This window comes from Papaver somniferum, unplaced genomic scaffold, assembly GCF_003573695.1.
Source record: "Papaver somniferum cultivar HN1 unplaced genomic scaffold, ASM357369v1 unplaced-scaffold_135, whole genome shotgun sequence".
NCBI classification, from domain to species: Eukaryota; Viridiplantae; Streptophyta; class Magnoliopsida; order Ranunculales; family Papaveraceae; genus Papaver; species Papaver somniferum.
The window spans coordinates 3,469,122-3,490,218 of record NW_020622713.1 but is presented as its reverse complement, the minus strand read 5'-3'; the positions used below and the strand labels follow the sequence as shown (position 1 = coordinate 3,490,218).

General features: G+C 37.1%; 2 protein-coding genes across 2 annotated transcripts; one reads left to right on the top strand and one right to left on the bottom strand.

Annotated features, from left to right (window-relative positions):
* The first annotated feature begins 398 nt into the window (after positions 1-398).
* Positions 399-3,759, top strand: LOC113333952 (protein NRT1/ PTR FAMILY 5.8-like). Its single transcript, XM_026580314.1, has 4 exons — positions 399-900; positions 1,024-1,241; positions 1,998-2,605; positions 2,691-3,759. The coding sequence occupies exons 1-4, from the start codon at positions 798-800 to the stop codon at positions 3,502-3,504; spliced, it is 1,743 nt and encodes a 580-aa protein (XP_026436099.1). The 5' UTR covers positions 399-797; the 3' UTR covers positions 3,505-3,759.
* Positions 3,760-11,604: 7,845 nt separating this feature from the next.
* LOC113334003 lies at positions 11,605-12,865 on the bottom strand. The gene is made up of 3 exons (XM_026580356.1): positions 12,621-12,865; positions 12,176-12,296; positions 11,605-12,062 (listed from the first exon to the last, which is right to left on the bottom strand). The coding sequence occupies exons 1-3, from the start codon at positions 12,863-12,865 to the stop codon at positions 11,808-11,810; spliced, it is 621 nt and encodes a 206-aa protein (XP_026436141.1). The 3' UTR covers positions 11,605-11,807.
* Positions 12,866-21,097: the final 8,232 nt, after the last annotated feature.

The window sequence follows — 21,097 nt, the reverse complement described above, 5'->3', positions numbered from 1 at the left end:
CTAAATAGTTCGATCATTAAAACAAAGTGAAATCCAACTCGGAAACCACTAGCTTAAAACACAAAAAGATTTCTAACCTTTTCATCTTCTTCCTTGTTCTTTCCTGCAACAACTTTTTTGAGTATGTGGATGGTTTTAATTCAGCATCAAAGATAATCCCCTAGATAATGTATACTGATCGAGTTAAGATTGTGTTAATTACAACATTTTTTTCTTACGTGCATGATCTTTAAACACCATCCAATAGCAACTTAATGGATGCTATAATAATGAGATCCTATTAAAAATGAAGATTTTGATAAACTTTTTCATAGTCTATGCTCCCTTCATTGAAGTCATTTAGATCCTGCCAATAATTACATTCTGATACTTGTTAAGTAACTACTGGTAAACTCAAATATATCGACAAGTGTCGTCCGACGAGGATGACATGTGGGTTCTAAACTTGTGTTTGGTGTGTGATGGAATGTGGATATGCCATTCTTTAAATGACAACATTTGTCACTAAGGGTTGTGCTCTTAGTGTTTGGTCAATCACCTCCCCATTAAGCTTTGAACGTTCCACCACCACCTTGGTACGCTCTCACATGACATGAATATGTGACGTGAAATGTCTAGTACAAAAGGAACATGTGCAGAGAACACTGAGTACTTGTCTAGAAATAGTAAAGTGGGAGAGGAGGAGAACATTAGAAGAGAGACAGAGATTTGGGGTTTATGTATATCAACTCTTATCGTTGTTGTGATCACAATGACAAAGATTTGATGTGATTCTAATCATTATTAAGGTTTTTTTTATGTTGAAGATAAACACAACTACTGCTTCAATCATGGTTAGAGGAGATGGAGGGAGGAGATTACCATCTAAAGGGCTAACCAAATCATGTGTTCTTGTGATTGGTAAGATTCATTTTTAGAATCTGTTCTTTTTTTTTTCTTCTTCTAAGTTTAATTATTTTCTCCTTTTAGAAATTATAATCCCAATTAAGACTCTAATTCTTTTTAAGTTTTTTGTCTCTCTAGTGGTGGCTGGTGTGGAGAGGTTTGCATTCAAAGGGGTTGCGTCAAATCTTGTTACATATCTGACGGAGGTGTTGAAGATGAGTAATTCAGCAGCGGCAAAAACAGTAAACAGTTGGGCTGGAATTTCGTTCTTGTTGCCGCTGTTAGGCGCATTTCTTGCAGACTCCTATTTGGATAGATATTTCACCATTTTGGCCTCTTCTGTTCTCTACGTTGCTGTAAGTATTTAATTACTCAGATATGAATTTTGAAAAAGCTGATTTTTCTTGCTGGTGAAACGAAAATCCTAAAATGATGTTCGTAATTATTATTATGAAGGTCGAGTGCATCATAATCTCACTCCTAAAGTGATGGTAACTTGCTGGAAGCATATAATTAGTAAAATTACTAATAATAGTTAGCAGACGTGTGGTGGGTCAGAAATCATTTTGACTTGATTAGTTTAATAGTCAGGTGGTTTGTCCTCAATCGACTTCTTGATTTATCAATGCATTATGGGATATCTCTTTGATGGGAATTTTTAAAAGCGCACCCGTTTTTGGTGCATGGCGGGATCTGGCAGGTCCTCGAGTTAGGACCCACAGCACCAAATTTTTGTGTTCATTATGCTAACCTAATGGACACTACTACCGCATTATGCAACACAAAATGCGCACTAAAACATTTGGTTTTTAGGTAAGAATACTGTGCTAGGTACATCAATGATGATACCCAGCATCATTTTTAGGATCAATATCTCGCATTTTCGTCTACGTTGGGCAGGGTCATCGATTAGGCAACAGATATTTCGCCTGAGTCATAATGGCAAGTCGACTATTATCTTTAAGGAATAGTTTGTTTTCAATCATTTTCAGGAAACCCTTTTTGCATAATCTATTTTTACATTTTACGTGTGTTTATACGCCAAGAAGTACTGCCATGTCTAAGCATAATTATCTTACTGTCGGTCAGCTTCATGTTTTTGTTGGTTATAGGGACTGGTGGCGCTGACTTCAACAGCACTAGTATGGGAATGGATAGCTAAGAGTAGTCATGACCATGAAAAGACTAATTCAAGTCCATGGTCTTCTTTCCCACTGTTTTTGTCTCTCTTTTTGATCGCTTTAGGACAAGGCGGATACAACCCGTGTTTGCAAGCGTTCGGAGCGGATCAACTTGAACTTGGGAAAAGTGAGACTCGGCTGAAACAGTTGCCAACTTCAAATAACCCCAAAGATGGTGATGCAGATGATGATGAAAACACTTATTATGAGAAGATGAAAAGTATGTTCTTTAAATGGTGGTATTTTGGTATAGTTATCGGGAGTTTGCTAGGCGTATCTCTAATGTCCTACCTTCAAGATACTTTTGGTTGGGGAATAGGTTTTGCTATTCCTTCCATTGCCATGGCTATGTCTGTTGCTCCTTTCACATGTGGGACTAGGTTTTATACAATAACTGAAGAACAATCCAAGTCAGATAGAGGAAGCACTGCACGCATGATAAAAAACTTAGTGAACTCCATTAAGGGTGCTGCACAGAAGTTAATGCATCGCAATTATGCCACCTTGCCAACAAATCTGTCCGAGGCAGTCGAACTTGAGTAAGCTCCTCTCTTTCATTTGATGCACAATATATCTTGTGTGGTAATAGTGCTTTTAACTCAAAGCTTTGCATTTCGTTTGTAGGCTTCAGCAGGAACCGCTATGTAGCCAGCATTCTGGTGATCAACGATGCAACAACATGGCAAACAAGCCTAACGGTGCAGCACCAGATACAGTTGAGGAAACAGGATCTATATTAAAACTAATGCCAATATGGGGAATGTTGCTAGTTTTTGCAATCATCTTTCAACAACCAGCAACTTTCTTCACTAAACAAGGCATGACAATGAAGAGAAACATTGGTAACCATTTTATGATCCCTCCAGCAACATTGCAAAGCGCGATAAATGTTTCTATAATTCTTTTAATGCCTTTATACGACAAACTAGTAACACCAGTTTATCGGTTTATTACCGGAAGTGACAAGGGGATTAATGTGATGCAAAGGATGGGTTTTGGTATGTTTTTGTCAGTAATTGCGATGTCAATCGCAGCACTTGTCGAGACAAAGAGACTCGAAATTAGTAGAAGAGAACCAAGCATCAGTCCAGTTCCATTGTGCATCTTCTGGTTATTACCCCAGTATATCATCTTGGGTATCTCGGACGTTTTTACAGTTGTTGGTATGCAGGAGTTCTTTTACAGCGAAGTTCCGAATAAGATGAAAACCATGGGAATGGCTTTACATTTAAGTGTTTTCGGTGTTGGGAGTTTTCTTAGTGCAATCTTAATATCGTTCATCGAACTTGTCACAAGTGATAAATACGGAAAGCATAGTTGGTTCTCGGACGATATGAATGAGGCACAACTAAACAACTACTACTGGCTATTAGCATTCGCATGCGCATTGAGCTTGTTTCTCTTTGCAAGTTATTCGCATAAATATTACAACAAGTAGGTGAGTTGAAATACAGTAAGATTTGCAAATAAAGTTTAATTGATCCAGTTTGAGAGCAGCACGTAAGGTTTTACTTCCTTTTGCTAGCATTTGGGTAGTTTTATAGTGAGTTTTAAGAGTAATTTTTGTACATAAACATTTTAGTATTATTGTTGATGCTTTTTGGAGAGTTGATAAAAAAAAGATGTTTTGTGCTAGGGATTCTCGAATGTACAGCTTTTGATTCTGACCGGTACTGGGATCTGTTTTGATTAATTTTTAAGATTTGAAATGTTTTTAGATTTTGGGGGAATATATGGGTTCTTGATCACCTGTCCGGTCAAGGTCCTGAAAGGGCATATGATTATTCTAAAGCCTCATTGCATATGATGGAATGTGTCCCCAACCTCTAGTTAGATATTTGGACTGAGAAATGGTTATCTGACACCTATTAAATCCTCATGATAATTCAGACCGAATATGAATAGTCAGGTATTGAACTTGTATCTTGTTGTCTTTGCACTGAGAGATTACCAGTAGCAAGCAATAAATCAAGCCTTCAAACATACAGAGTTTGTGTTAAAATTGGTAGCTCAAACAAAAAAAAATAAAAAATAATGCCAGTAACACAATTTACATAAAAACTGATCCAATTTACACAATTTCATACTATTATTATGATGCATATATTCAAATTTGAATTTGTACATCAAAGGCAAGCTAAAATCAAGAACTCACTACAACATAGAAAAAATATACAAGGATCAAAGAACAGATAAAAATATACAAGGATCAAATCACAAAAATCACACGGATCACAAAATTTGATTTGACGGCTGAAATTGGTTGCGCTGAATGGTTCAGCGTTCAAAAAGTGACCCACTTACACAAATCACAAAAATCCAACGGATCACAAAAGTTGATCTGACGGTTGAAATTGATTGCGCTGAACCAAACAGCGCTGGACAGTGGTCCCAGATGACGTGGACTGCTAATCTAGCTGCTAGATTAGCACTCCCATAAGATTTAGGAGGTTGCCCTAGGTGACGTGGATTGCTAATCTAGCTGCTAGATTAGCACCTATAGGACTTAGCCTTATTACAGGATATGTTATGCATGTGCCCACCAACCACCGCAACAAGGACATTTCACCATCTTAACCCAGTTTCTCCCGAAATGACTACCATCTGGTTTTCACTAATTACCTGCATCAACTCAACGTGCTGAGAGTAAATGACCGAGTCAGACCTATGAGAGAGGGGAAAAAAGCGGACATCTGATTCGCCCCAGTCAGATTCCGAGTCAGACGCCACGAGTCAGGCCCAAACAAACATTGTGATAGTATTCTTTTACAATGCAGATATAGGATTTGGATGGCTAATTTTTTACCGAAAAGCGAATTAAAGGCCTTAATCTTTGTCGCGGCCGCTGAACCCCTACAACTTCTGAGTGCTAGCTAGTCTCAGTTATATGATAATCAAGCCACCTAGCATATCACGAAGGATAAAAGTAAAAACAGTGAATTTATATCCAATTTTGAGAATAGTGAAAAACAAGGTATCACCTATTTGCCACCCATATTTTTCCTATTTACCACCCTTGTCAAAATGTCAAAAGTAATTTTACTTTCTATTTTTCCTATTTACCACCTATAAAAAGTCAAACTAAATTTGACTACAATTATTACCAATCTTATATTTCTTCATCTTCATTAATCCCCCTTCTTCACCATTAAAATCCTGTACCGCTTTGTAGAAGTTTATGTGACATGTCCGGACAATATAAAGCTTCCATTTCTTTCATACAAAGATCACAATGGAACTTTAATCGTTCCTGCTGGAAGGTTCCTAAGAGCCATCACAATGGAACTTTAATCCTAAGTTAAGGTTTCATTTAATTATGGTGCACCAAAGATTGATTAATTCCTTTCTAATTAATTTATTTGTTTTAGTGAGTAATATTTAACGTGTTCATACAATTATTGACGTATTCAATTTTTTTATGAAGTTGATTTCAGGTTACATAGTCCAAACTACAACCGTGACTACCATTACCTTACAGTTGTAGTCACCTAGATTACTAGCTGGCCAGATTGTTACGACCAATTCTATTCGTCCAGAATTTGGCGCTCATACGATATGTGGATTTTAGTACATCGCCATTTAAGAACTCTAGGTTATTACTGTTGAAATTTCAGTTTCTTAAACTTTATGTTTAACACTAAGTATCATATTAGCTAACAACATGCTGAAAACAAAACTTAAACCTAGTATAAACATGCTCTTACAACACACAGAATCAACACCTTACGTAGTTAGAACACTACATACAGGACATACCAAAACAGATTTAACAACAAGGAAATAGAAAGCAATAACCTAGAGTTCTATGAGACCCTTTATCTCCGTAGAGATCTTATCTGTTCTCAATATGAGATGTCTCCGTCGAGACATTTATCCATCTCTGAAGAGACCTGGCCTAATAAGAGATATATCTCCGAAGAGAAAACCTTTTTCTTAAAATGAAAACGTGTCTCCGTCGAGACCTTTATTCATCTCTTTATTGGATTAATCTCCGAAAAGATCACCTGTCTTACTCGAGACCTTTATTCATCTCTTTATTGGATTAATCTCCGAAAAGATCATCCGTGTCTCAGTCGAGACCTTGAACTCCGAAAAGATCTTTATCTGTGTCTCACTCGAGACGTGTTCTGTGCTCATTATGAGCTATGTTTCCAAAGAGAGTTTCTGTAATGATGTCCCACTTATTTTTTGTTCCTTAAATAACATAAACAGCAAAACAAGTTAAACAACCAGAACACGTACTTGTTTAAGATGATAAACAAAAAAATGTTATCATACTCCCATTGTTCTTCATAACTCTGCCATATTACAATGTGGTATACACTTTTACTATGCACAAATGAAACATTAGAATAGATCCATCAGGTGCACCTTTGGGTAAACCATGATGTACAAGTATCTTTACTTCCAGTTTTCAAAACTTTATTTCACAACATACATGCTTATTATCACTTTAAATAACTATGCATACTAACAAAAACGATCGCATATTAATAAGCGCACATAAACATCTTAAGCTTAAAATACAAGACTCGGTATCATCACAAAACACCATTGGGCAGAATTGTGACATACATGAGTCAAATCCTAACAAGTTTAAGATTAAATTTTCATGCATTGAAATAAAAACTCTGTAAACCTTTGGGTTAGTAGGAAACATGATTCATTCCAAATATCACAAATATGAATTACCTTTGGGCAAAAATCATACTCGTAACATTCAGAAAAATCATAAACAAACCTTGCTTTTACCGAAAACTAATGAAGAACTTGATTGCTAATTTCTGGTTTCAGTGGTCTGTACCACCAGCCCCTTCATTACTTTATCTAGCTTAGCCATATGCAGGTACTGTCTTGTGGCACAACACTTTCGGCGTTAGTTCTATGTGGTAATGCTTCCAAAAGAAAACTTCATTCACATTAGAACACCCTTTCATACTCTCAAAATATCGCTTTGGCGGCACTTAGTCGAGTAATGGAAGGTATAGAATATCTATAATCATAATTTTCAAAAACTGAAAATCAGATATACCTTAAGTTCAAATTTGTACCTTCAAGAAAATGACGTACCTTGACTGTTGCCCAAATAAACAACTTGAACTTCAAATTCACAAGGAAAAAAGTTATCAATGACTAACGGTGCCTGATAGCTCCTTTACATGGAGACTTGCACTTGTTCACAGCAAGAATGATAGTTTTGCTTAGATGATTAAATAAGTTGATGAACGACACAAAAAAATGCACTTTTACACTATGACTAGCCATTCAAACTGCCTCCCACTGTTTAAACACCACTACATGTACCTTACAGATATAAATTTCTCAAAGAAACATTCTAGTGCTTGAGTAAGCATAAGTCTCTCCACTACCTGTACCTGTAGTACCTTACCTGAACCTATCAGCATTCAATGCAATTTAATTATGCAGAGTACCTAAATAAAAAACAACACAACAGCTTTCTCATGATGTATTTTCTGTTGTAATTCCTTTATTTTAGTTAATTACGGTATCATACCATGTAATACTGATCGAATTCCTTTCATAGCATATCAATAAGCAAACTTAAATATCTTGAACTTAAAATACGACTTGGTATCATCACAAAGTCACCTTTGGGCAGATATTGCGACATAGAGAGAGTCTAACAAGTTTAAGACGAATAATTCATACATAGTAAATAACAAGGTGAGACATGATTCATTCCAAATATTACCAGTAAGAATTACCTTTGGGTTAATTCATACTTGAAATGTCAGAGATGAATCACCGCCAAAACAACAATTATCATTCTTTAAACCAAACTGTACTTGAAAGGAAAACATACCTTAAACTTGACTATAAAACCTTTGGGTCTAATAGAAAAGTTAAAAAACTTGAGAAACAAGAGGTCACATACTTTCTTTGACTCTTTTCATAGAAACTGTCATGTCTCCATGTGTCAGTGAAAACTTGTAATGAATCTGTCTCACCATAGCGGTAGAGTTATAAACCATAAAACCCAACCTTATCAAATGCTAGACTAGCCGTATCAGTTGCATCTGACAACCCATTTAACGTGCTCCCCACTAGCACATACATCACCAGCATGGTTAGTATAGGACTGAGTGATGATTGCAACGCCTGCAAGAGTAAGCTGCAGACAACCTCTTATTTGCTGCTATGCTACAAGACCTGATACTGACCTATCAACCTGTCTTGTCCGCTAGGAAGGTATTGTACATTTGCAGTCAACCGCTAGTAATGTCCAGGCATGTCTTAACTTTGTAGTCAATGGATGGCAATATCCAGGCATGTATAGAACAACTTCAAACTTCAAACTTTTGAAGAGACTCATTTTCCATGAGATTAAGTCCATATGCAACCGATAATTCCCAGTGAATGTCATCTCAAGAACGCATATAATCTTGATTTGATTTGAAAGATAAGCTGTAGCTTGATGTACAATAGGTATCTAATGATGACCTACACGCCATACAATCAAACTTTGCTACACAACCATAAGTTGGTTTGATTCCCACAACACCATAGGAAAATACTAGCCGTCTCACTTTCCCACTAGTATCACTACCCAAAACAGCTACACTCTGCGCCTTGCAGAAACAATGGCAGCTAAAACTCATTTTGATCCCCTAGTATCCTTACAAGGATAAATGTAGCAGCAATACAAGCTCTTCTGGTAACTGATTTGAGTGTGGTATGAAACAGTACATTTTAGTGGGATAACACAGCTAAATATGCATTCTTAAAAAACATTTGGCTCACAAGAAACGAACAACCAATCATTTAAGAGTGAGTCAATAATCATCAGTAGTCATTTAAAGACATTCGAAGTCAGTATGAGATCAAACATGGCTTAGATGCGTATGTTCATGCACATACACATTAAAACATGGCCACTAGACTGCCCCACTGCCACAAGTTTAAAGAACGTAGACCATTCTTAGCTCTAATATTTTACAACCACCAGTGGGTAGTTACTGTACATACAATTTGATGCAGACACGATATCTAAAGTGATTCAGATATAAATCTGAACTAAACAGAGTATCTAACATTGATTTTCCACAGTAGTACAGAATCTTAGCTTGTCCTCAGTCAAGCACACCAGAATGAAGGAAAAATCCCATTATATGAAGCATACTGAGATCAGAACAACACAGAATTCTCATGCTATCAGCTATAACTTAACCAAAAAGAATTTTGTTATGTACCCTAGTTGAAGAACATGAAATAACTAGGGAAATAAAAGTAGAATGTTGGAATTTCAGCTTCTTAAACTTTATGCTTAACACTAAGTATCATATTAGCTAACATCATGCTGAAAACAGAACGTAAACCTAGTATAAACATGCTCTTACAACACACAGAATCATCACCTTACGTAGTTAGAACACTACATACAGCACATACCAAAATAATTTAACAACAAGGAAATAGAAAGCAATATCTTAAGGTTTCATGACTTCTCATCTACTTCTATTTCCTCACCCTTAATTGATGGATGAAAACATATTTTCCTTTTAAAACAAGTGAGGCTAGAAGAGAGTCCTATTCATGCTTGCCACATGTCTCTCCAACCTTTCCATCATGAGTTGGAGTGACACCTCATGGCTAGAATAGACTGCTCATAGGACAACTCAAACTACTTGACATGTCATGCTAGTTTCCAACCCTATCTAGCATTAACCTTAAACAAGTCACTAAAACATGATTAAATCATAAACTGATTTTAAACAAAAAAACATAAGTTAGCTACACTAAACATGTATTAGTTTAGACTAAACATAATTTGTTGCGCAAACCATAAAAAAAGTCTAACAATTACAACCATTAGTACAGAACCCTCTTTCTCCTGTTTTTTTTAATTTCTCGGTAACTAAAGAGGGTGAAGGTCGGTGGTGGAGATGGAGAAAAAAAAAGGTGAAAGTCGGTGGGTGGATATGGAGAAAAATTTACTGGGAATTTAGGTTTTTTTTATTATTGGGATGATATAATTATTGGGTGTAAATAAAAAGTCAAAAGATGGTATTTAGGATATTGTAAAATCTATATGGGTGGTGAATAGGATAAGTGGGGGTGTCAATTTATGTAGGAGGCAAATAGGAAAATTGTGGGTGGCGAATAGGTGAAACCAAAAACAAAGTGAAAGAAGAGATCGAGCTTTGTTAAATCCGGGTGTGCATGTTTGGTTTGGAATGGTGGCTATTGGGTAAATGAATGGAACGGGCTAGGCCCGCCGTTTGAGAAAAATAAAACAAAAGAGAATGCATGTTTGCATGGTTGAAGATTTTTCTATCTGTAGGGAGCAGTGAAACTAGATTTGTGCAGAAGTGGAATTCCAGGATTGTTTATTGAATAGAATTCCTAGTTACGATTCAAATTAGGAACCCGCTAGGATTTAGAAAATAAATCACTCAATCTTAGGAACCCTCTTTGCTCCAACAAAATACTCCACTCCTGGAATTAACTCCCCAAACTTGTCATTGATTACGTACGTGATATGCATTTTCATGATGAGGTATACTCCTTGTCAATATAGTTTTGTAGCGGATCCGCTAGCTTCTAATAAGGTACAGGTACTGGCACATTATCTCCAAAATAAATACCCGAGTGAAGTGGAACTAAGCTCTTCTCATAAGTTTGGAATAGTGATTTTGAACATAAACACCCCGGGTTCTTTTTTTGAGCATGAACACCCCGGATGCTTTTTGAACTTCAAAGTTTTAGCCTTACCATTCTTTGGATTCTATAAAACCAAAGCCTCTATATAATGGAATTGAACTTCTAATAGAATCTCGCCCGTTTTTAAACACTCTATCCTTGTCAGGTACTGATGCGGTCGTCTTTTACATAAATTCAGTTTTGAAATGACGTAAATATGATTCTCTAAATATGATTCTCTATTGCCGTAATCTTTCATTACCCATACTTCAAAACCAGTTTTTGAGTTACTAAAAAGCATGCATAGCAGGGACGGGCCTAGCAAGGGGCTAACCCGGGCTATAGCCCGTCCCAATTTTTGAGCCAATAAAATTTTGCATGGGAGCATTTCTTAGAATAAGTATTCAGCCCACCTCTTATTATAATTAATCAATGAAATTTAGCCCAAATGACTTATTTTAGTCCATAATTTGGTTTAAAGCATAATTTTTTTCTTTCTCTCCAACCGTGCTTTGCTATTAAGTATGTGGATTTTAAATTTTTATTTTCTAAATCCCACCTAATAATCAATTATGCAATTCGTTCTTAAAAAAAATTGCCGTGGCCTTCGGCCACCCCGATGATTAGTGATAGTATATAGCCCTACCCTAAGAAATTTTTTGGGTCCGTCCCTGATGCATAGACACCCGTCCAACACACCGATACGTCTATATTCATAGTTATTAATTAAAATGACGTTATCGTCTGGTTTTGGGATTTCTCTGGTAGGTAGTCTCGTCTGTCATATCTAATGCAATCAAGACTATGGATGTAGACGCTGACTGATCAAATCCAGACTCCATGAACCAATGAAGAGCCCCATTACAAAACATGAGAAAGCTTAATAATTTCCATACTGATTCGTCTGAAAATAAACAAGGACCTACACTATTACCTAACCTAAAAATCAGTATTTGTATGACTCTTCCTTCTGCCCGTTGGATATGAATATCCCCACCTTGTTCATTATTCTAAAAGCTTAATTTCCTGGTACTTTCATACATAGTCCTTTTTTTTTTCATTTTTTTTTTTGTTCTCTCTTCAACTTGTTCTGTCCGAGATGACTGGGACTTTGATGGGCGGGCATTCATGCTCGGTCTTGAAATCTCCACGATCCTCCCCGCTGGTAGCTTCCAGAACATCCTCTCTGGTAGTTGCCTGTTCCGCGAAAAACATCTCCTCTGGAGCATCAGCAACGTCAGTTTTCTTAGCCGTGAAGTCGATATGGTGAAGAATGCATGTCCTAAGAAGCGCAGATGTCATGTAACCAGGCTCCACCAGCTCATATTTTGTACCCTACAAATTTAGGCCAAGGCAAGAGAACATTTAAAAGAAAGATTAAGGGAATCCAACAAAAACGGCAATTGATTTCAAGAAAATCAATAAAGATTCAGAAGAAGAAGACTTACTGCTTCTTTGTTATAGAGCCTCAAGGCCTCAGCTGCATATGGCCTTGCTGCATCATGAAGTTGTTTAGATGTGTACTTGCGTTCCTTTCTGCGTTCAGCAACCAGGTATTCTGGATCAGGCCTGAAATTTTCAAGATTAAAATCAAAATCACTCATGAGCAACTGAAAAGCATTCAAATTGAGTTTACGATAAAGATCACAACCCCTAATTGCCCTATGTCCATTCATAAACAAGCATTCACCAAGATATTTCAAATCATACTTAAAAACAAAATCACTCAAAGATTAAAAAACGAGTACTACTTCCTAAATTGATTTGAGTTTATATGTCCAAAGAAAAGAGAAGGATGAAGAAAATGCACCGGAAATTTAACCTAGTTTACCAAAACTCGAGTCATTCTTGTAAGAATTATGTGAAATGTTGGAAGAAATTAAACGGAATTACCAGTTAGACTTAGACGTGGAACGCAATCTTTTTGGAGTTAGATGGAGAAGAAGAACGAACGCTCCGATCAAGCACAGGATCGTAATATCCGATAATTCCCTTTGCAGGTGAACGAAGAACCACCACTGCTTTACTCTTTCTCTGTCTCTCTCGGGAGTCAAAACACCTCTACCTTCACGCCTCGGTGCCTCACTCAGTATGTATATAGAATGAAATAATATGGGCTTGTGGAATGGCAAGTCCATCAGGGTCGTTATGATATTTCCTAATCTAATTGGTTTCCTAATCTAAGCATAGCTTAATTTAATTGGTTCACAGGTATTTAAAAGTTTCCTGTAAACCGTACACTATGTAGAGTTTTTTTTTTAATTAAAAAATAATTTCATTAAGGAATTAAGAGGTTACACAGTTATCATGATCTACCCATTCTTGGTATTCCAAGGGCAAAACCGACTGATACTCAAACTTAAACTTTAAACTTCTGGCTTTTTCGCCAACGTATCAGCTACAACATTTGCACTTCTCTTAACTGAGACACAACTCCAATGTTCTAACTTACTTAACAAAAATTTAATGTCAAAAACTAGGGACTGACAATGAATATATAATGTTTGCTCATTGATGGATTTTATTAAAACTTGACCGTCTGACTCAAAAACTACTTATCTAAACCTTCTTTCAATTGCATAGTTAACTGCTGCAAGCATTGCTTTGCACTCCAGCTCCTCTACTTCAATCCCTAGAGTCATTCCTCCATCAAAATAGTCCAATAAAACCGTCATTATCAGGAGGAATCCATCTCTAGAGTCATTCCTCCTGCAAAATTCCTCATAATTAGTCCAATTCCACCTTGTAAATTATGTTCCATAAAAGATGCATCACAGTTAATTTTAAAACAGTCATTATCAGGAGGAATCCATCTCTAAATCTGCAAGTATCCATTTACATTAGTAGGAGAAAGAGTGCAGATACTAGTAAGCTTATTAATGTTGTCTAGAGAAAAAGCTCTGTTTGGATTGATATTCTGAAATATTTTAGAACATCTGTCCTTCCAAATGGTCCAAGCAGTGACCATAAGTAGAATATTCAAATTATGTCTATTAATACATGCTCCAAAGATTATATTTGAACCTGCAGAAAACCAAGAAATAACCCAGTTTTTGAAAGATCCATGCTGGGAAATAATATTGCCCACATTTATTTTATCAGCCAACCAGACAGATCTAGAATAAGAGCAGTTCAACAACAAATGATCCACTGATTCAAGGGGAGGATTACATAAGCTACAATGCACATCAATATCAGGTTTATATCTTGCAATCTTATCTCTAGTTGGGACTATATCTGTGACGGACCGGAAAATTACGCCTTTGGTGCGTTCCCCGCAGGCCATAATTTCCCCATGCGCCATGATGAAGCTACCATCTGGGCTTTAAAGCTAGGAAAATGCGGAAAACTAAGCTTTCACACCGTTCCAACTTATCCTTATTCCGCAATGGGTTTATCAAGAAAAATAAAAACTTTCCTAATACTGCAAAAACGGCCTTTTGAGGCCCTAAACGATGGAATTTGGCTAAATTCTGGTGACCATGTGGATCTGTAGATCGACCTGTCTTGATCGTTGGGTCGTTTCCCATCAAAATGGACTCCTCTTGAGCTAAATTACGACACTCGAGTTTTTAGCCTATGTCGAACGCCTTGATAGGAAGTATGAGCATCCGGTGAATAAAATGCAACTTGCCTCATCAAGTGTGGCCACAATCATCTATTGCGTTGAGATACCGAGCCAGATGATATCAGAGGCCAGGATGTCGCAATCATCTCCCAATTAGATGATATGAGCGAAAAAGTGCTGGACCGGCAATGCTACAACTCATTGTGGCTGCCTACGTACCCTTTCGTACTCTAAAGGGATCAAGCACATACCGTAGTTCATCACCGAAGGGACAAGAACTTAAACCAACTCGTTTGTGAGGCCGTGGCCAAGCAATAAAAGTAATGGCCTAGTCCGTATAGGCCATTCCGTAAAAATGCATCCAAGTGATGAATACTTGGTCTGCGGCATGGCATAGTGGTGCCAATGCTTAACACGCTCCATTGGTAAGGTTATATATCTATAAATGAGGCATACACATCATTTATACTCTTCCGGCTAAGCTATGAAGCTTACTTGGTACATGGTCCGCATATGTACCTTCAACCAACTATCCTTCCCCATATATGTTTAAAAGTGTAGATGGTGGATTTTCGACAAGGGCTAAAATCGTAAACTCATAATTATACGAAGCTCTGATCCAGCAATCAGATGTGAGTATCGAGACATGGGTCTCTCATCGAATTCTCAACGGAGAGTACTTTCTCTCAGAGTACATGTAGATATGTGATGTATGGTGGATGTCCCATATCGATATTGAAGCACCATTTATAGTCCATCCTAGAATTACTTTGAATATGCCAAGTATGCCCTTGGTGCTAGTATAAAGTAGAAAAAATAAGGCTAAAGTTGGAGGTTTTGAGAGTTTTATAAGATTGTGTGAAGAATGAGAGGTTCTTTTCTTTCGAACCTAATTGTTATCTCTAGGGGGAATTAGATCATCTAATTCTAGAGTATCAACTAGATGCCTCTCATAATCTTATAGTTTCCAATTTAATTGGGTAGAAATTGTAAGTTATTTGAGAAGAATCTCCATTATTAGGTTCTTCCTTTATTCAAAGGGTAGAAGAAACTAAATTGGTTGATTATTTATCCTTTTTCAAGTTATCAATTTCAATTTCTTTTCATTGTAAGCTTCAGCTTCTCATCATTTGGTATCAGAGCTTTGGTTTGATTTTTGGGGGAAGGTTTGGTAAAGATACTAATATCATCATCAAGTATTTTGGGTTGTGTTTATTTTTCTTGGTAGTTTTCTTAAATTGGGTATTTCAATCTTATGGTGTTTTATTATGATATCAAAAAGAAGAATGAAAATGGATGGGGAAGTAAAAGTAAGTAATGTTCAAGTGATGGGATTATTAAATAAAATGAGATATGAGATGTTTGATGAAATGTGTCAACTAGTAGAAGAGAAAATTAAGAAGTTGGAAAGTCTTTATATGGACTCATTTGAACTCTCTAATGATTATAAAAGATGAAATGGAGTTAGAGAATTCAATTTCCATTGGTGGGTATGAGAATCAAGAAGTTGCCTATAAGGTGTTTGATGAAATACCTCCATCAAGATTTGATTTCTCTTTAAACTACGAAGAAGGTGAAATTTCTCACAAGGTGTTTGATGAAATGTATCCACCAAAATATGATAGTTATTTGAGTTACGTGGAAAATGAAATAGAAAGTGAACTTCCAATATATCAAGATGGCATGAATGTTGATCAAATCGTTAATTATTTCACTATATTGGAGCAAGTACTATCATCTAACATGCAAGAGTTAAAAGAGCACAAGCCATTGTATCCAACAATTATCAAGGTACTTGATGATAGTGAAATAGAAGATTTTGGTGAGCCATTGTACGGCATAGAAGTGGAAGACATTATATCAAGGGGACCTCAGTAACAATTTCAAGTATGTGAATCAATGATTATCGGAAGTAAGCCTTTATTCAATATACAACAAAATGTGGAATCAATATATGTTGGTCCAATTTGGGCTTTCATTGAAGACAAGTTTCATGATTTTGGTCATCGTGTAAGGTTCGAAGGAATCCTTGGTGTGTTATTAATACTTGGGGATGCTCTCGACTATGACCACAAAGTGCTAAATTTGGTGAGTAATTACAATGGAAGGTGTAGAGGTAGAATTGCCTTCAAACAAGGAATAAGTTCAAGCACTAATGGAGAATTTGCTTTGAAGAATTCTTGGACGAATTTGTTCAAACAAGGGGAGGAGGATGTATTTACAAACGAAGAAATACTTGGTGTGTCATTACTACCTGGGGATGCTCTCTACTATGACCACAAAGTGCTACATTTGGTGAGTAACTATAATGGAAATTGTAGAGGTAGAATTGTCTTCAAGCAAGGAAGAAATTCAATCACTAATGGAGAATTCGTGGACGAATTTGTGCAAACAATGGGAGGATGATGTATTTACAAATGAAGATATACTTGGTGTGTCTTTACTAGTTGGGGATGCTCTCAACGATGGCCACATAGTGCTACATTTGGTGAGTAACTACAATGGAAGGTGGAGAGGTAGAATTGTCTTCAAGCAAGGAAGAAGTTCAAGCACAAGTGGAGAATACGCTTTGAAGAATTCGAGGACGAATTTGTTTAAAGAAGGGGAGGATGATGTATTGTGGATGTCCCATATCGATATTGAAGCACCATTTATAGTCCATCCTAGAGTTACTTTGAATATGCCAAGTATGCCCTTGGTGCTAGTATAAAATAGAAGAGATAAGGCTAAAGTTGGAGGTTTTGGGAGTTTTAGAAGATTGTGTGAAGAATGAGAGGTTCTCTTCTTTCAAACTTAATTGTTATCTCTAGGGGGAATTAGATCATCTAATTCTAGAGTATCAACTAGATGCCTCTCATAATCTTATAGTTTCCAATTTAATTGGGTAGAAATTGTAAGTTATTTGAGAAGAATCTCCATTATTAGGTTCTTCCTTTATTCAAAGGGTAGAAGAAACTAAATTGGTTGATTATTTATCCTTTTTCAAGTTATAAATTTCAATTTATTTTCATTGTAAGCTTTGGCTTCTCATCAATATGTAGTCTCATGACTGGACAACGGCATATCTCATGAATACTGAATACTTTCAGTGATTAATTCTATATAGTATCACGAGATGGACGGCTCCTAGACAGCTTACTCTGCTAGTATAGAGCGATAACGTCTTCAGGAACAAACAACGAGTTTACCCTGACCATATAAAGGATATGACTTACCGACAAGCTCATATCAGGATAATTAATGCTCCTAGACAGCTTACTCTGCTAGTATAGAGCCACAAAGTTAATTATTCCTAATTACAATTGCTCTTATTCCATGGTCGAATCCACGACTGGTCCCATGGAATGGCAATAACAATTGCTCCTATTCCATGGTCGAATCTGCGACTGGTCCCACGGAATGGCAATAAACAATTGTTCTGATTCTATGATCGAATCGACGACTTGATCTCATGGAATAACAATAACTATATTATCTCATTACTCTGATTTCATGATCGAATCCACAACTGGTCTCATAAATGGTAATAGATAAATCTTAATTACTCCGATTCGATGGTCGAATCTATGATCCCATGGAATGGTAATGCTCACTTTATTATTCTGAATTCGTAGTTGAATCCTCAGCTGATCCTATGAATTAATAATAAACATATTATTACTCAGTTTTGTGAATTATTCTCCACTGTATTCCACAATTAGTAATAAATAATCAACAACCGGGCGTCTGAGCTACCTCTAAGTAAGCCCCGATTCAATTGGTGAAAGTATATTCAACGACGGTACACTAACAGTCACGCACGAACAAGTATTTCAAAATACAACGAAACGATGAACCTGGGCAAAAAAGGGAAGAAAATAATAAATAATTAAAAATATTGACCAAGGTGCTGGGAACACGAACACACGACCTACCGACCATGCCGTGGTCATTTCCACGCCAGTTTTATATTTTTAATACATTTTTATTATTTTCCATGATTTGATGAAAATTCTCTCATCTGATCAAATCTCCTTCGTCTCGAGGAAGCTCCTCGGTTTCATGGTACTTCCATAAATCCATAAAAAATAATATAAAATTAAGGAAAGGAGTGTGGGATGTGACCATTGGCCAACCGGCCATGCCTTGGTCCCAGCCGGCCCCAAACCCCAAGGTTCCTTATTATTTTATTATTATTATTATTACTATTATTATTTCTTATTTCATGAAAAAACTCCTTGATTTCATGGTATTTTTTGCACAAATCATCATATAATAATAAAATAAAATAAAATTATGAAAACTTGTGGGACCGGGCCACTAGCCGGCCGGCCATGCCCTAACCGGTCCCACACGCCCTTTGCTTTATTATTTTATTATTATTTATCCTATTTTTCCTTGAATTCATCAAATTCCTTGATTTTATGGTATTTCTCTCAAATTAGGAAAAATTCCCTCAAATCATCAAAAATACCTAAAAATATTAAAAAATTATGAAAAACTCGTGGGACCGGGCCATAGCCGGCCGGCCATGCCTCTATGGTCCCACATGCCCGTGTTTTTATTATTTTAATATTTTGCTTCCATGAACTCATGAAAACTCCTTCAATTCATGGAAACTCCCTAAATTCATCAAATTTCTCAAAATTCATGAATTTTTCATAAAATCATCAAAATATTATAAAATTAAGGAAAAGGCACCACGAGACCGTGGTCACGACCGGCCGACCATGCCTTGACCACGGCGGTCCCACGCCTCCTCATTCCTTATTTTATAATTATTTTTCATCATCTCATGGTGTTTTCCTCAGTTTCGTCGAAACCCTAATTTTGGCATATTTTCTCGAATGGATGCTCAATCGCACGCCAGAAAATATCAAAATTCTCAGGACTGAGACGCGGACGCCTTGGGACATGAGCACGCTATCTTGACCGACCAAGATTGGATCTTTGGCTCACGGAAGCCGGTCCCATCAATTTTCACAGTTTTGACCTAATTTGCACAATTGCTCGTATTAGGTCAAAAACTCTTCCAAACACTTTGGATTGTCATGAAGTGATCGTCAGGCGGTCACGTGACAACCCAGGGCCGGTTTCACGACTCCATGGTCGGTCCCTCGCCTCGTCATAATTAATTAGGTTTTCTCACCTAAGGCTTAGACGAGCATTTTTGAATAAATGATTAAGCCAGCATTTAATCATTCTTCCACCAACAAATCGTCAACTCTTCAGGAGTTCTTCGTATTTTCTCACGTAAGAAAATGGACACTACATGGTTGATCCACGATCCCATGTAGTCGTTCCCTCCTTCGTCCCATGGTTAAACTTCTGACGAACCATGAATTGATCATCAATTGATCAAATTAGGGTTTCTGAATCCAAGGATCATCATTCCAGATTCCAACCTTAATAATTTTACGACGGCCTCATGGTCATTAATTTTATTAATTATGCTCGGTTCAACGACCAGTATTCTAATTAATATTTTTAGTACGCTGCCAGTAATCCATCAGATAAGCAACACATGCTCAGACGATCAAATATTCAATAATTCATCACATGAGCAACACTTGCTCAGATGATAAATATTTGCTCAAACCAAGGAATATTGATTCAACAATCAATATTCAACGATCCATCAAATGAGCAATACTTGCTCACTTCATCGTAAGAATTATACCTCTGTCTCATGACATGTTCAATTCATGAGTTTCAGAACATCATGTTCGACACTCAAAAACTACATGGACTCATCGTCCCATCAAACCACGAAGTCATCAATTGACTAACAAACCACGAGATATCAATCGTGTCACTTGGGGGATATCACTTAGGGTTTTGGTCTGGCGGTCTACGACACGTGTGTTCAAACACACGATGGAATGTGAGCAAGTCGTGCAGTCAGTTGAAGGAATTCACGAGGTAGTGGGTGGAAAATAGACCAAGTCTCCACACGTTGAGCAACTGGTTTCAAACACGATCTCCACTTCCCCACTCCTTGATTCCATCAACTGTCACACTTCATGGGATCATGGTGTCTAAAATTCCAGCAATATAAATAAGTCTCTGAATCATGATTGAATCAGCATCAACAGTATCATCAATATCACATCTCATCGACAACACGAGATCATCAACTCATCAATTGAGCAACTACTCTCAATTGAGAAATTTCAATCATTCAGAGCTTATCATATTCAGAATTCACACACCCACAATCTTTGATTACCATTGATTCCACACATTTTCCAGCTTCCCTCCTACAGATCAACTCATCCTCTCTTGTGACCGAATTTACTCTGGAACGGTCATTGTCTTGATTTAGACTAGAGTACTACAAATTGATATCTCGAATCTAAATCACCCCCTTTGTATCGGTTCATCTGTGTGAGGTTTAACATTTTGCTCGGTTCGAGGAGTCTCCTCCGTACGGTCATCTCCTCAATCCCTTAAAAACCAGCAAATCGGTTTTCCCCATCCACAGATTGGCGACCACAATGGGAGATCATTCTCTCGGTTGCAATCTCACAATTTCACAAGATGGTTGATCTTAGGTCGGGTTCAGTTACGAATCCTAACACAAACCGTGCTAGCACTAGCAACAACAACAATCAGAATATCCCGAAGACAATTCCGACCTCCAACAATGATGGTGGTGACATTACTCATCCTCACGCCGAAGGTCATCCACTGTCCGTACGACACCCTGAAGAAGTCTGAGGAGATCCACCACCTACCATTGCTGATCTTATCAAAGCGCAAAAGACTCTTGCAATGAATCATACTGACATGGCTGCTACACAAAACGAGCTGTGTAATTATC

Coding starts and splice junctions, on each gene's coding strand:
- LOC113334003 (XM_026580356.1), bottom strand. CDS start 12,865: ATGGACTTGCCATTCCACAAGCCCATATTATTTCATTCTATATACATA. Junction 12,297..12,620: donor TCCACGTCTAAGTCTAACTG/GTAATTCCGTTT, acceptor TGAAAATTTCAG/GCCTGATCCAGAATACCTGG. Junction 12,063..12,175: donor GGCTCTATAACAAAGAAGCA/GTAAGTCTTCTT, acceptor CTAAATTTGTAG/GGTACAAAATATGAGCTGGT.
- LOC113333952 (XM_026580314.1), top strand. CDS start 798: ATGTTGAAGATAAACACAACTACTGCTTCAATCATGGTTAGAGGAGAT. Junction 901..1,023: donor ATCATGTGTTCTTGTGATTG/GTAAGATTCATT, acceptor TTGTCTCTCTAG/TGGTGGCTGGTGTGGAGAGG. Junction 1,242..1,997: donor CTTCTGTTCTCTACGTTGCT/GTAAGTATTTAA, acceptor TGTTGGTTATAG/GGACTGGTGGCGCTGACTTC.